The sequence below is a fragment of the Poeciliopsis prolifica genome, unplaced genomic scaffold (genome assembly GCF_027474105.1).
Source record: "Poeciliopsis prolifica strain line A6 unplaced genomic scaffold, Auburn_PproV2 SCAFFOLD035, whole genome shotgun sequence".
NCBI lineage: Eukaryota > Metazoa > Chordata > Actinopteri > Cyprinodontiformes > Poeciliidae > Poeciliopsis > Poeciliopsis prolifica.
Genome location: NW_026562410.1, coordinates 914,953 through 929,794, shown reverse-complemented (window position 1 = coordinate 929,794; position 14,842 = coordinate 914,953). Strand labels below are relative to the sequence as shown.

The 14,842-nt window shown below is 37.3% G+C and overlaps 2 protein-coding genes across 3 annotated transcripts; both read right to left on the bottom strand.

Annotated features, from left to right (window-relative positions):
- Positions 1-1,577: 1,577 nt before the first annotated feature.
- On the bottom strand, positions 1,578-6,684 carry LOC129374250 (guanine nucleotide-binding protein subunit alpha-11-like). Its single transcript, XM_055052566.1, has 7 exons — positions 6,499-6,684; positions 5,428-5,612; positions 4,936-5,084; positions 4,699-4,827; positions 4,374-4,503; positions 4,126-4,279; positions 1,578-3,268 (listed from the first exon to the last, which is right to left on the bottom strand). Exons 1-7 carry the CDS (start codon positions 6,617-6,619, stop codon positions 3,078-3,080), a joined length of 1,059 nt encoding a protein of 352 aa, XP_054908541.1. The 5' UTR covers positions 6,620-6,684; the 3' UTR covers positions 1,578-3,077.
- Positions 6,685-7,020: 336 nt separating this feature from the next.
- On the bottom strand, positions 7,021-14,581 carry LOC129374287 (guanine nucleotide-binding protein subunit alpha-11-like). 2 transcript variants are annotated; one of them, XM_055052630.1, is made up of 7 exons: positions 14,428-14,581; positions 11,099-11,283; positions 9,748-9,902; positions 8,751-8,879; positions 8,425-8,554; positions 8,176-8,329; positions 7,021-7,802 (listed from the first exon to the last, which is right to left on the bottom strand). In XM_055052630.1, the coding sequence occupies exons 1-7, from the start codon at positions 14,546-14,548 to the stop codon at positions 7,612-7,614; spliced, it is 1,065 nt and encodes a 354-aa protein (XP_054908605.1). In that variant the 5' UTR covers positions 14,549-14,581; the 3' UTR covers positions 7,021-7,611. The 2 variants fall into 2 exon arrangements, with proteins under 2 accessions (XP_054908605.1, XP_054908606.1); XM_055052631.1 differs by lacking the exon at positions 14,428-14,581 and adding an exon at positions 12,992-13,144.
- Positions 14,582-14,842: the final 261 nt, after the last annotated feature.

Here is a 14,842-nt window from a genome sequence, read left to right as displayed (position 1 = left end):
CTTCCCACTGTGAGGCAGGATGAATTGCACACTTCCTGGCTGAAGTTCAGCAGACTGACTGATGTTGCATTGAGATGATGGAAGCAGTTTGGTTCAGTTCACACAGTAAAGTCTAAATATTAAAGAAACAGGATTCGGAGTCATTGGTGTTTGTGATTATTCCTGTGGCATTAAGACGATTTGGGGGAAAAATAACTTCGACTGGAAGTTACTTGAGTGGCAGGAGTGTGTTGAGGGGTTCATGACAATCTTTGTTGAGCTTCCAAGACAGTTTTCCCAGGAAACATTTTTGCAGATTCAGCATAAAAGCTAGCCTGGCTTTAACCTTATAGTCCTAAATAGGTTCAAACTGTACCAAAACCACGCATGGTGTTTGAGATATTTTTAGGTGCCTGATGATGGAGATTTTCACAACTCCACTTCATTTAAAGTAAAAGACAGGAGAAAATGTGTGATTCCTGGCTTCATGGTCAGAATGTGATGAAAGATTCAGCAGTCAGGAGAGAATTTGACAGAGAACTGTGATTCCTATTGCAACCTAATAAATGGGACAGAATGGCTACCATAGAGTGAAGTGTGTGGCTGTGATCAGGGAACCAGTTAAGAAAACAAGTTCCCTAAAAAACAATGACTGCATAAATGTATATAAAGCTGTTAAATTGTAATTCTGCTCACATCTGCTTGAAGGTAAAAGAGTCCATTTTAACTCTTTTACCTTCCAGCCAGGACAGAGGAGATTCTGCTTAAGTTTGTTGTTACTGTACAGTCAAAAAATACACAGTAATGGCAAATATCTCCTGGATACTGAGAGCTAAGTTGTCCCAGAAAAAGGAGGCAAAGCATTCACTCATTGGGAATTTTGAAATCATCGAAAATAACTTCCACTCCCCTGGCTATTAGTGTTGTGTCTGTTTTGAGGTCACATTTTATAATGTAAATAAATCATCATCAAATTTTTAGTAGCATTTTATTTTTTTAAGATCTCTCCACTCAAACTCCAACTTCATGTGGGCTCCAGTTTTACCTCACAGTTTTTAAAATAGATATTTGGAAGCATTTCTTTTAATTAAGTCTTAAAAATATCAGTGCTATCAGTAAAACAGCGCACCTAAAACCAGTAGCTTTACCTCCGTTTACTTTCTTTTGATTCTTCAAATGTTTTTTCTGCTTCTCTGGAAATCCTCAAGGGTTCTTTTTCTTCAGGAGAAAATTAGAAATGCGTTATGGTTGTCGAAGTTTTTGCACCTGTCAGTAATTGGTGATATTGCTGTCTATTGATTTTTTTATTTTTTTTTGTCAGACTCTCATTCCAGAAATAGCGAACCAGTGAGCTGGTGACTGGTTCAGGGACATTCCTGTTGTGCAGCATGCTCTGACTCAAACGCTTGGTTGTGACAATCTGCTTTCAGATTCATTTTAATTTAATTTTTAGCTTTATTTCCCCCTTTGATTGACCACGAAAGTACAATAAATGACAGTCTGCAAAATAAACTGTGTTTCATAGCATGAGTGCAAGGAAAGCAGCGCAAGCTTAAACGTAAAACTTAGATTTAAAAATAATTGAAACCAGACCAGAGTTGATTTTGTCTTAGACATGCTGTATTTCATCACAAATCCTTCAAAAAACGTAAATTATAATAAAGTGTATTTTTATGTACATACAATGGAAAACAGTCAGACACAGATGCACTTTAATTCAAGCCTTATCACACACGCATACACAATCTGAAGCTTTATTGTTTGTATTTTAAAAAGATAGTAGTGACTAACACATATTAAAGGATTTTATTAAATAAAACTCCCATCATCACTGTTGATTAAAGAAAAAAAAAGACAAGTGCTTTAGCTGTCTGCTGGGGAGACTTTTACTTCCTCCTTTAAAAGCTGTCACGCAGGAAGTGTTGGATTATACTGAGTTAAACTTGGTCAAGCCTGTCCAATAACATCGTTGCTGAAGAAGTTGTATCAAGAAAAATGATCAGTTCTTATTGATTTGCATTTTGAAAACATAGGTGACATAGGTGACCAAATGTGTTGTGTTCAGTGCTCCAGCACAAATAGGTTTTATAATTTCTTAGGAAGAAAAACATTACACCAAATGTGCCCTTTTGCCAAAGTAATAATGCATTTTTCATGGATTACTTTCTGTAATGTCCCATCCAAGACACTAGCATAAATTTACTCGGTCATTCCAAAATAAGAGACCTCAATAAGCATACTGATAAGGTTTGCTATAAATGCTCTGTGGCAACTGCAAGTCATACAAAGAATAGAAAGAGGATGTCGTGGCCCGACTCCAACAGACGCGCCACACATCAAAGGTCACCCAGAACATGTCAGAGGAATTTGGATGGGACAGAAGTTTTGTAAATGGATAAAAACCAAACCAGAGTTTGTCACCTTGCAAAAGTTTGGACATTTGGACCCGCGGTTTGAGAAAAGCCAGAATAAAGACTGGAAGAATAATAACCGCAGAGTCAAGCGTGAATTTAGGTTGTTAATCAGATTTAAATCTGATTAATGCCTGAAAATGTGTGTTTTTTCATTTTCTTGTACAGCCGTGTGTAGCGTCAACATCTGATGAAAAATGATCTCCAGGTGGCCGAACCAATAAGTGGAAACTCACCAAATTTGCACTTTCTTTTTTACATTTTAAAATTTTGCTCACAATTTGCACAGCAGGTGGGTGGAAACATGAATGTTAAACCTTTCAGTTGAACTTAGGTCACCTTCTGAGGTATTATCGGTAAGTATTTTTGATTGCTTAGCTCATTTTTGTATTTGTCTTTTTGGTGCCATCTATGAGGATAATCTTTTAAACACATCAGGATGATGTATTGAGGTAACAAGTTTGAAGATTTTTTGAATTATCATTGCATAACTTCAATAGAATTTGTTTCATAATTTACTACTTTGACACATTGGTATAATAAAATTATTTTAACACCATCACCTTGATACTTTTTTATGGTTGAAAAACCTGAGTCTGGCAGTATGCCAATATCGACACATTGCAACATGTATTTGTGACTGTTCTTTTGGGCTACAGAAGATAAAAGTCAACACTTGGTTTTCTCTCATACAATGCCGAATTTTTCAAGGTTATCTTGGAAGAGTGTGTCTTTGACAGCTTTGAAGACAACCCGGATGTTCTCCGTGTCTGTGGCGCAGGTGAAGTGTGTATAGAGGGGTTTTGAATCCTTCTTGTGCAACTCGACGTACATCTTCTCGATGAACTTTTGTGCTGAATTGGCATCGCCACTCGGTCCTGTTGGAGGGAGAGTGGACAGGATTAGTGCAAATGAAGAAGCTGTATTCATAATTTGCCTTTTTATATAAATATATAGTTCATGATGCATCAAACTGTTTTGCACATGGTGCCATGAACTATTTGAAATTAAAAATCTTTGGTGAAGGCTTTTGGATGGCCTTCACCAAAAGCCATCAAAAGGGAGTCTCCTGAGGCTCAAGGACAGATAATGATCCAACCACCAGAAATGGATAATCAGTGGTTCTGTGTTCATTTTTGGGGAAGCTGAGTTTTACAGTTTAGTTCATGTTTCTCTTTATAGAGAAGTTACATAGTTCCTGTTGGACATTTTACCTTCATTAGAGGTGCTACTAATTCTTTCTACCACAAAGTAAAACATGCCTTTTGAGGCTGTTTTAGGCTCTGAAATTACTTATTTATTTTGTAGTGATTGTTGGCATTGTTTCCTCAAAGCAAGAGGCTCTAAGACGAAACTCCTGCTTTCGTTTGTTTGAGCCTCTCTATATGGATTTTGCAGGTTTTGAACGAACAATCTGTTCCTGACACTTGGTATGAACAAATTCTCTCCTGCAAACTATAAAAAGCATTTGAGAGCTAAAGCATTTCATCTGTGAGGTCAAAAAGCAGAACCAGAAAAAATAGCTAACAATTGTTTGTGAACTGGTGGTAGTAAATTCTCACTACCAAAAATTACGAAAATGTAAACTGGAAAGCAAATGATCTTTAAAGCGAAATACTTTTTTCTTAAAACGTGATTGTGAAAAGTGATACATTTTAGAACTGTAAATAATGATTGGGACACATTTTTTTCATTAAAATAAATAAATAAACAAGTGTAGCAGAATGACATTTACCTGTATATTGTGGAAAGTAGTCTTTCAAATGTGACTTGGTGATTTTCTCTTCCAGAAGATCTTTTTTGTTCAGGAAAAGGATGGTGGAAGCGTTCTGAAACCAATTAGAACTGCAGATTGTCTGAAACAGGGCGAGGCTCTCACGTAGTCGGTTCTAAAACAGCAAATTGAAATAAACTTTACAAACACCAAGCTCAGACTCTTCTGAAGCTGGAGAACAGAGTATCTGTGACGGCATCAGAACATACCTCATCCTGCTTTTCATAAAGGACTTGATCGTATTCGCTTAGAGCCGCCAGGAATATGACAGAAGTGACGTCTTCAAAACTGTGGATCCACTTCTTCCTCTCTGAACGCTGGCCCCCTACATCCACCATCCTAGAGGCAGATGACATGCTGATATGAAACTCTGCTTGCAATAGGTCTGACCAAAACTCTCACCTTTGTTTCTTAAAAAGAACACAAAAATTCAATGTGCATGCAAAAATGAAGTCCTAGAAATTAGGGTGAAAGTGATAAAGTCAACCTTTTTCAATGAATTTGTGATAGATATATAACAAAGTAGCAGCATACCTGAACATGACCTTTGACATATCAAACATGTACTCTATGATGCCTGTCGTTGCTACTCGGACCCTCAAAATGTCCTGTAAAGTGGGGACATATCCTGGGACTGCGATTCTGTCCACGTCACTCAGATAACTAAAAGATTGGCAACAAAACATGTAGTTTTAAAACTGTGACATGCATTTAGCTGTCAGAAACCGTTGTCATTTATACCCATGTTAAAATTTTTTAAATAGATCTTACTATTTGGCAGAGTCTGATAGCTGGTACTCCCTTCTACGTTCATAGCACTCTTGTACACCCCGGTCATTCCACACTCGCTTAACGGCGTCCACCTGCCAGCCCGTGAAAACGTTCAAATCTTCCACTTTGCTCAGTTTCTCTGCATCTCCCTGATGTGAAAAACATTCGGACAGCGTTTGCAACACATTTCGACCATCAATGTATATTCAATTTTATTTGTAGGGAGTTGGCGGATGGATTCAATGGTAGGATTGCAAGTGGAGCAATTTGTAACAATCAGTTTCCAGAGCATTTGACTGGCAGAAAACTTAGCAAAAGTCACCGCGCACAAAAGATAACCCATTCATTCAAAATACAGATTTGCTATGATGAGAAGTTGGAGAGGGGTTACATTTGGCAGTGAATCAATAAAGAGACCATGGACAGCACTACAAGTCCTTTGTAAAGAGATGTCAGAGTGGACTTATAAACAATTGCTTTTGAGCTTCTTACAGCATTTTGGGCATCAGCATAGGCAATGTTTAGATTCTTCATGGCACCAATCAGTGTCTGGATGGCTGTGAAGATATTCTGGAAGATGAGACGAGTGAATTGTTTTCTGTCACTGTCACTGTACCCCTGGCCATGAATGATCCTCATTTGTTTGATAAAGGTGCTCTTCCCACTTTCACCAGTTCCTGCAAAAAAAAAAAAAAAAAAAAAGAAAAGAGAGACAATAAAATCATGAACATGTTCGAAAGGTTTGTCGACAGATCTTACAAGGCATTCATTAACTATTTAAATATAACATAAGATTTCCTTGTAATCTTGTGTTTGATTCAGGTTTTTTTATGCAGAGAAGGAGGAATGTGGAAAAAGAAATGCTTTTAATGTGTTTTAATATAAAGATCCTTTAATGTTCTTTATGGTGTATTATTTAGTTGGGTAATATTGTTCTGATTTGTGTAGCTTGTCTTGAGATTTCCTGTTTCAGTGAAACTTCCTGGTATAAAGAAAAAAACCTGACTCAAACACAAAATTACAAGGAAGCCCCATGTCGCAAAAGTAAAATCTGTTGTATAAAACATTGTTAACCATTGTTGTTTAATGTATTATTTTCTAATTTATGATCAGACACTACGATATATTGAATATGCATTCTGAAAACATACAATATATTACACAAGAAAATTAGCACAGGTGATTTTTGTACACCTACCACAAACCAAATGACCAGAGATACAATAGACCAGAAGACAAATATACAACTTGCATAAAACGTATTTGTGGTGCATTAATAAATCTTTTATTGTAAAAGAAACCACAAACTGAACACGCAAGCGTTCTTACTTTACACAAGGTTTAAAGAACCAAATCTGTTTTTTTTTATTCAAAATATTTTCTACTAATATGTAAAAGGCAGTTTGTTTGAAACTAAAGTTCAAACTCTAAGATTTCCTAATTGCTTAAAAGCTACATAAAATATATGTATTTATATTTCTCTACTGTGAGAATAGCAGTCAGGAAGACAACGACTTCTTTAGCATAATCAGTTGGAGAATCTATCATTTTCTCAGCTCTCACCTAAAAGCAGCAGCTTCAGTTCCCGTTTAAGGTTTAGTTTATCCCGTTTAAGTTGTTTCTCTATTTCTCTGGATATCCTCTGGCCCTCTTGTTCTTCAGGAGACAAGCAGCACTCGTCCATTGTTCCCCAAGCTTAGCAGCTTCTGTTTGTCAAAGTGTGCCTCAGCTGACTGAGATAAATGTCCTCTGAAGTTGTCAGACGTGTCAGGGAAATCTTTTCCCTGAAACCAGTACATTGTTGGGGAGTTTCTGCTGCCATTCTTCCTCATACAGGATCCAGTTCAGGTACATTTCACATTCCTGCTTTGCAAGAGGCGGGTTCCAGCTGAAAAGGTTTTGTCATGTGGATCTGCTTTCACATTCATACTTTAATCTACAGCTTTTTTTTTTTCAATACAAAAGGACAAGGTGGAGAAACAAATAAAGCCTAGGTGATTATTCTAAATGAAGTAGGTTCACACTGTTTTTACAAAAAAAACGAATGAAAATGAAGTAGAAACAAATCAAGGCTTTTAATTATGTACAATTGAAAGTGAGAACACACATTTTAATTCAAATTGTGCAACAAAGGACACGTTAAGTTTTGCCACAAAAACGATTTGGCGACAGTGGGAACAAAAAGCAATTTTTATTTTACCGTAAAACATTGTGTCATTATTGCTGTGAATTTAAAACGAAAATAAATTCATGTCTCTTTGCTTATGGTGTCTGCAGTCATTCTTATAAAGCTGCAGAGCAGGATTTGTGGCATTCTTCATTCAAAGAACATTCCAAGAGATACATCATCTGATTCAAGTGAAAACTATAAAACGCACATAATTCCCAAGTAGGCACATTAAATATATGTCAATGCTGTACATGTATTACCTCTTGCTATAGTATATTTGAAACTGGACAACCTTAAATGCGCAGCTATTACAATAAAACATCATTTAAAGTCAGCGTAGATTGCCTTGCTGGCTCAGCCGTTTCTGAATTTCTGTTATTTGTCGCGTTTTAAACAAATTAAAATGAAAGCCAAAAAACCAACCAGATATTCAGAACTGTTGTTGGAACCTGTCGTTACCACCACATAAAAGAACAACAACAACAAAAAAAAACCTCTCTGCTTCATTATTGAAGGTTTAACGATTCCATGTTCTCTATAAAGATTGTGTCTCTGACTGATCTGAAGATAACCCTCATGTTTTCTGTGTCTGTGGCACAGGTGAAGTGAGTGTAGAGGGGCTTTTCACGATCTCTGTGGTGCTTTTTGTACATCCTCTCAATAAACTTTTTTGCAGATTCAGCATCTTGGGAAGGCCCTGTGAAAGAGGAAGAGCATGACTTAAAAGCACCATCTGTTGAATTGATTTCCATCAAATCTACAGCAAATGTTCTGGAGAAAATTCAGAAAATCTAAACACAGGTGCATTCACTGCTTCGATGGTATGAATCCGATGTCTCCGTGTGTAACACTTTTTTTAGACAGAGCCAGTGAAATTCTGTTGCATGTCACAAAATAAAAATGCACAGCATGCAAAAATGTAAACGTAAATACAGAACCACAAATGAGGCTCAGAAAGATGCAAACTCAAAATCAATAAGTCATTATAGGCAGATGGAATTTGACCTTTTGTATAACATATGACTGAAGAGTCAAGTTTTACAGTCAGAATAGAAATAAGTATAATTTACCTTCGTATTCTGGGAAGTATGTTGCCAAATTAGATGTTCTAATTTTGTCTTCCAGCAAATCTGTTTTATTCAAAAAGAGGATGGTGGACGACTCCTGAAACCACTTGGAGGAGAGGATCGTCTGGAACAGGGCGAGGCTCTCCTTCATCCGGTTCTAGAGAGGAAACAGGAAGAGTCGTGCCTAATCTTAATATTTAAGCTGCGGAAAAAAATACACTGTATTCAGGACTCTACGGGATTAAAACATACATCTGTCTGACTCTCGAAAAGGACTTGATCGTATTCGTTGAGGGCTGCCAGGAATATGATGGAGGTGACATTTTCAAAGCAGTGGATCCATTTCTTCCTTTGGGAGCGCTGGCCACCCACATCCACCATCCTATATGAACAGCAACAACTTTTTTAGTCACTCATTTTACTGATTTCCTTCAAAAAGTTAAATAAATAAAAAAAAGAAAAGATTAAAATCACTACAGAAAACATTTTGTTTTCCCATATTTAAGGAAATGTGTTAACAGATGCTTTTTCTATTAACAGTTTGGCTTCCAGCTCATCAAAACAATGTAAAATCATACCTGATCATGGCTCGTTTCATGTCAAATAGGTACTCTATGATCCCTGAGGTGGGAACCCTGACCCGCAAGATGTCCTGCAGACTGGGAATGTAATCTGGGGCCGTGATTCTGTCCATATCACTCAGATAACTAAAAGGAAAAAATATATATATATATATATTCTATTGACACCAGCTAAATCATTGTTTGTAACAGACTTTTTGCACAGAATATTATAACATAATTATTGAGTCTGTAGGTAATATATTTAATTACATTTAATTAATTACATTACAATTAATATATTTAATTACACGTAAGTGATGTGATTGAATTAGGGTTCGCAGTAACTCTTTATTTGATGGGATGTGCATAATACTGACGTAACATATAACATGTCATGAACATGAAGAAGTCTTCATGAATGTCTATGATTGTTGTCATGAAGTGTCAGTCCGTAAGGTTTGTGCATGTAAAGTTTCAAACAGTTCACTTCTCCTTACTCCTTTTCAAACAGAAAAGTAGTGGTAAGCAAATAATTGTGTTCTTGTTTATGTAAGCTCGTGTTATTTCTCTGTCCCAATGATTGCTTGTTCTCTTGTCTTTTACAACTTGTTTGACATAAATAAATAAAAATATAATACAGTATTAATTATGATCAACTGTAGCCAGAAAATTCACACTAATGGAGTCTTTGATTTCACAGGAGCAACAGGCCCTACCATTCATCCTGTCATTTGTTTTTTTACTATTTTATTTCATCACTAGTGAAGTTCTTCCCATTTCATATAATTGTATCTTATTTGTGTTTCTGTTTGGTTATTTGTACCAGCCTGAGGTTAAAAAATATAATTTTTGATAAACAGTTGTGCACAAGAGATGACAAAAAGTCTGTCTTGAATTTTAAGTCTAAACACCTTCTAGGAAACAGAAGGTCAGATTATTTTGTGATATTAAAAAAGAGGCGCATCTTTTTAACACTGAAATCTGACATGTAAAGGGGGAAAAAAAGCCTTACTATTTGGCAGAGTCTGACAGCTGGAACTCTCGCCTCCTGTCGTAACACTGCTGTACTCCCTGGTCACTCCACACTTGCTTAATGGCGTCCGCCTGCCAGGGCTCCAGTGTTTTCACCTGAATTTCCTCCACTTCTTTCAGTCTTTCAGCATTGCGCTAAAGCAAAAGACAGCAAAAACATCCACAAGCGAGTCAGCTAAAACAGAACTCTTTAACAATGTTAAATGTAAAGTTTTTGCTGGCTGGTAGATCTAAGGTGTATCATTAGAGGAATCCTGTCAGTTCTGGAAATAAACAAACCCATTTCCTCAGGTTACGTAGAGGGTCAGTTCACAACCTTCAAAGGGAAATTCTGTGAAGTTATACTTGGTATAAAATTTTCAATGCAGGCCACAGAAAAAAAAAATCCTGCAACCGTAAGCTTGTCATAGAAACAAATAGATCTTTGGAGTGGAGGACACGAGTGAGTCAATTGGATTTTCATCAGCTACTTTACCTGACTTTAAAACAACAGCACCTAAAAATAACCATGTTAGTGGGAATTAACCATTTACATTTCATGTAACATTGATGAGCATGGGGGTATTTTGTTCTGCCACACAACAATTTCGAATGATGATGTCACTGATCAGGAAAGAAGTATACAAAAAAAAAAAGATAATTCATTTCAACTGCAATTACAGCCCTCAACAGCAGAGGGATTTATCTTAGGTGTGAAGATACTGTATATGTCTGTCTGTCTGTCTGTCTGTCTCTATCTATCTATCTATCTATCTATCTATCTATCTATCTATCTATCTATCTATCTATCTATCTATCTATCTATCTATCTATCTATCTATCTATCTATCTATCTATCTATCTATCTATCTATCTATCTATCTATCTACCTACCTACCTACCTACCTACCTACCTACCTACCTACCTACCTACCTACCTACCTACCTACCTACCTACCTACCTACCTACCTATCTATCTATCTATCTTATCTATCTATCTATCTATCTATCTATCTATCTATCTATCTATCTATCTATCTATCTATCTATCTATCTATCTATCTATCTATCTATCTATCTATCTATCTATCTATCTATCTATCTATCTATCTATCTATCTATCTATCTATCTATCTATCTATCTATCTATCTATCTATCTATCTATCTACCTACCTACCTACCTACCTACCTATCTATCTATCTATCTATCTATCTATCTATCTATCTATCTATCTATCTATCTATCTATCTATCTATCTATCTATCTATCTATCTATCTACTCTACTACTACCAAGATATTGTTCTTGTTTGTTTTTCTAACGGCACACAAAAAGTAGACACGTTCTTACGATATTTTGTTCGTCATGATAGTCGATCTTCAGAGTCTCCATGGCCTCAATCAGTGCCTGGATGGCTGTGATGATGTTCTGACACACCAGCTTGATGAAATCTTTTTTCTCTGATTCATTGTATCCTTTTCCATGGATGATCCTCATCTGCTTGATGAAGGTGCTCTTCCCGCTTTCACCAGTTCCTAATTAATTATAATAAATGAGTTAAAGCTTGAAAAGGAGAGTAAAGACAATGAAAAATCAGATTGAAAGATATAAACATGCAACAAATGTGCTTACAATTGTACCACGTAATGTGAAGAGGAGTTTCCATTTTAAATATTAAATAGGAATTTACTTCTTTTTTTTTCAGTAGTACATGGAAAAATCTTTTCTACTATTATAGTAGTCAGCCTCTTGTCACAGTTGCTGACCAGTTTTCTGCATGTTTGGTATTTTAACCTTGGTGATGAGCTTCAGATGCTTAAGGTTGGAAGGCCTCCTTGCCATCACACTAATCTCTAACTTCCTGCACACATTTTATTTCAGATTTAGGCCAGGATTCTGGTTGGGATGCTCCAAAATGTTAATAATTATGTTATACTCTATATTGCAAACACAAAGTTTTGATTTTAAAATTTACAAAATCCAACAAGTGTTGAAATACAAGTGGAAGTTTTGGAAAACTATTTGACCTGTTTTATAAATCACACACAATTTGCTCTTTTCTGTCGCCAACATTATTATCTGTTGTCTACATTCCAGATTTAGGAATGTTAAGTCGTTTGTACACGTCATTTCGAGAGCACAAATGACTTAACAAGATGCCGGCACCGTCATGTATCGGTTGGGGAGGAAGCATTCTGCGGGACATCCTGTGTTATTTTCTCACTACATTTCTGGCTCTGCATGTAGTTCTAAGAGATTAGCTTTGGTTTTTTTCAACACTAGATCTCCAACATGGCTTTTGACAAAGTGCAAATTAATTGCCATGCCAACAGATCCTGCCATCTGCGTTGCGGATCTCTACATCTCCCCCAAAATTATTGTTGATCTCTTGGCATTTTGTCTCTCTTTTCCAGGCCTATCAGTTTAACCCTCCTCTTGTCTTCGGGTCATTTTGACCCGAAGACAACAGGAGGTTATTCTTATTTTTTTCGTCAAGTTCACATTTGAATTGCTCCAGCAGAAAATTCCATCTGAGTTGTGAACACTGTAGGTCTGATTCAGGACTGTTAGATTTCAAGTTTCTGTATGCAGTTGCAATTAAAAAAATGTTTTATAAGGGCTTGTCCTCGGGTCATGTCAACCCGAGGGCAACAGGAGGGGGGGAAATTTGAAAAGATATCAGTTTTACGGAGATCAGTGATGCCATTCCATACTGTTTGCCTGTCCAGCTGTGATTTCCTTAGTCTTCCGGTCAGTCTGACCTGAGGCCTGGGTTTGGTTATCTTTATTTCTTTTGTAAAGTTCACATTTGGATTGCTTGAGCCTAAACTTCCCCCTGAGTTGTGCACACCGTAGTTCTGATGCAGGACTGTTAGATTAACGTTTCTGTATGCAGCTGCAATTGAAAAACATATTTTTAAGGGCTTGTCCTCGGTCGACATGAGCCGAGGACAACAGGAGGGTTAAGCAGGCAGCAATGTCAAGTTTACACAACAGCTTCATGTTACTCTTTTCTGTTTGTGAATGATGGAATTAAATGTGGTCCGAGAAACATGGGGATATTGTTTTGAAAGCTAACCCTGTCTTAATTTTTTTCTACAACTATATTCCTTGTTCAGCATGACGGGTTTTATCTTACTAATATAAAATAAAAGCCTTCAAGTAATATATATATATATATATATATATATATATATATATATATATATAAAATAAAAATAAAAAAATTCCCTTCTCACCCACCTCGGGTGGTTCTTATCCTCTGAGCTCGGGTCCTCTACCAAAGGCCTGGGAGCTTGAGGGTTCTGCGCAGTATCTTGGCTGTGCCAAGGACTGCTGCACATTTCTGGACTGAGATGTCTGATGTTGTTCCTGGGATCTGTTGTAGCCACTGCTCCAGTTTGGGGGTTACTGCCCCGAGGGCCCCGATGACCACAGGCACCACTGTGGTCTTTACCTTCCAGGCCCTCTCCAGTTCTTCCTGAGGCCCTGGTATTTCTCTAGTTTCTCGTGCTCCTTTTTCCTGATGTTGCAATCGCTTGGTATTGCTACATCTACCACAACGGCTTTCCTCTGATGTTTATCCACTACGACAATGTCTGGTTGGTTCGCCATTACCATTCTGTCTGTCTGGATCTGGAAGTCCCACAGGATCTTAGCTCTGGCGTTCTCCACCACCTTTGGGGGTGTTTCCCACTTTGATCTCGGGGTTTCCAGTCCATATTCTGCACAGATGTTTCTGTACACTATGCCTGCCACTTGGTTATGTCGCTCCATGTACGCTTTCCCTGCCAGTATCTTGCACCCTGCTGTGATGTGCTGGACTGTCTCAGGGGCCTCCTTGCACAACCTACACCTTGGGTCTTGTCTGGTGTGGTAGATCTGGGCCTCTATTGCTCTGGTGTTTAGGGCCTGTTCCTGGGCGGCCAGGATGAGGGCCTCTGTGCTGTCCTTGAGTCCAGCTTTTTCCAGCCATTGGTAGGATTTACTGATATCAGCCACTTGGGTTATTTGCTGGTGGTACATCCCATGTAGGGGCTTGTCCTCCCATGATGGTATCTCTGGCACCTCAACCTCCATTCCCTGTTGTCTGAGACATTCACTGAGCACATTGTCTGTTGAGGCTTTGTCCCTGATGTATTTATGGATCTTAGTTGTTTCGTCCTGGACAGTGGTTCTCACACTCACTAGTCCTCTGCCTCCTTCCTTGCGGCTCGTGTACAGTCTCAGGGTGCTGGATTTGGGATGGAACCCTCCATGCATGGTATATATATATATATATATATATATATATATATATATATATATATATATATATATATATATATATATATATATATATATATATATATATATATATATATATATATATATATATATATATATATATATATATATATATATATATATATATATTTCAAAATATTTCGATTGGGTTATAACATGAAATACAATAAAATGTGCTCACATTTATATTTGTCACAAAATGTGGAAAAGTGTGAGACTTGTTTGACTACAATCAGGTAGAAGAAACGTGGAAGGATGGATCATGAGAAAAGAGGAAAAGAAACTAAAACAGCTGAATAACCAGTTCCGCAAATAAAAACCCAGAGAGACTCATCTTCAACACCTGGAGTTGCCAAAGAGGGAGCATACAAAAGGTATTTCAGAAATCTTACCTAAAAGCAGCACCTTCACCTCCTTTTTATTATTTTGTCTTTCTTTTCTCAGTTGCCTTTCTATTTCTCTGGATATTCTATAGCTTTCCTTTGCCTCTGGAGACTCATAGCAGCAGTCCATTGTTGTCCAAATTCACGGGCTGCTTTTCAGATACACTGCCACCACTGACTGGAACGGGTAAAATCTGTTTGCCATTGAGTTTTTCATACCTGCCAGATAAACCTGTATGTCTCAGGACAGGCAGATTGTTGACGTGTTAGTCATTATTCCTCTGCCGGTAAACTTTACATACCTGCTGTGCAGGAGGCAGGACCTGAATGAAGAGCTTTGACATCATATAAAACTGTCCAGTGCTCTTAGGTGGAGTTGTTCTCTAAACAATATCTTGGCATAGAATGTGTATTTTTTTTTATC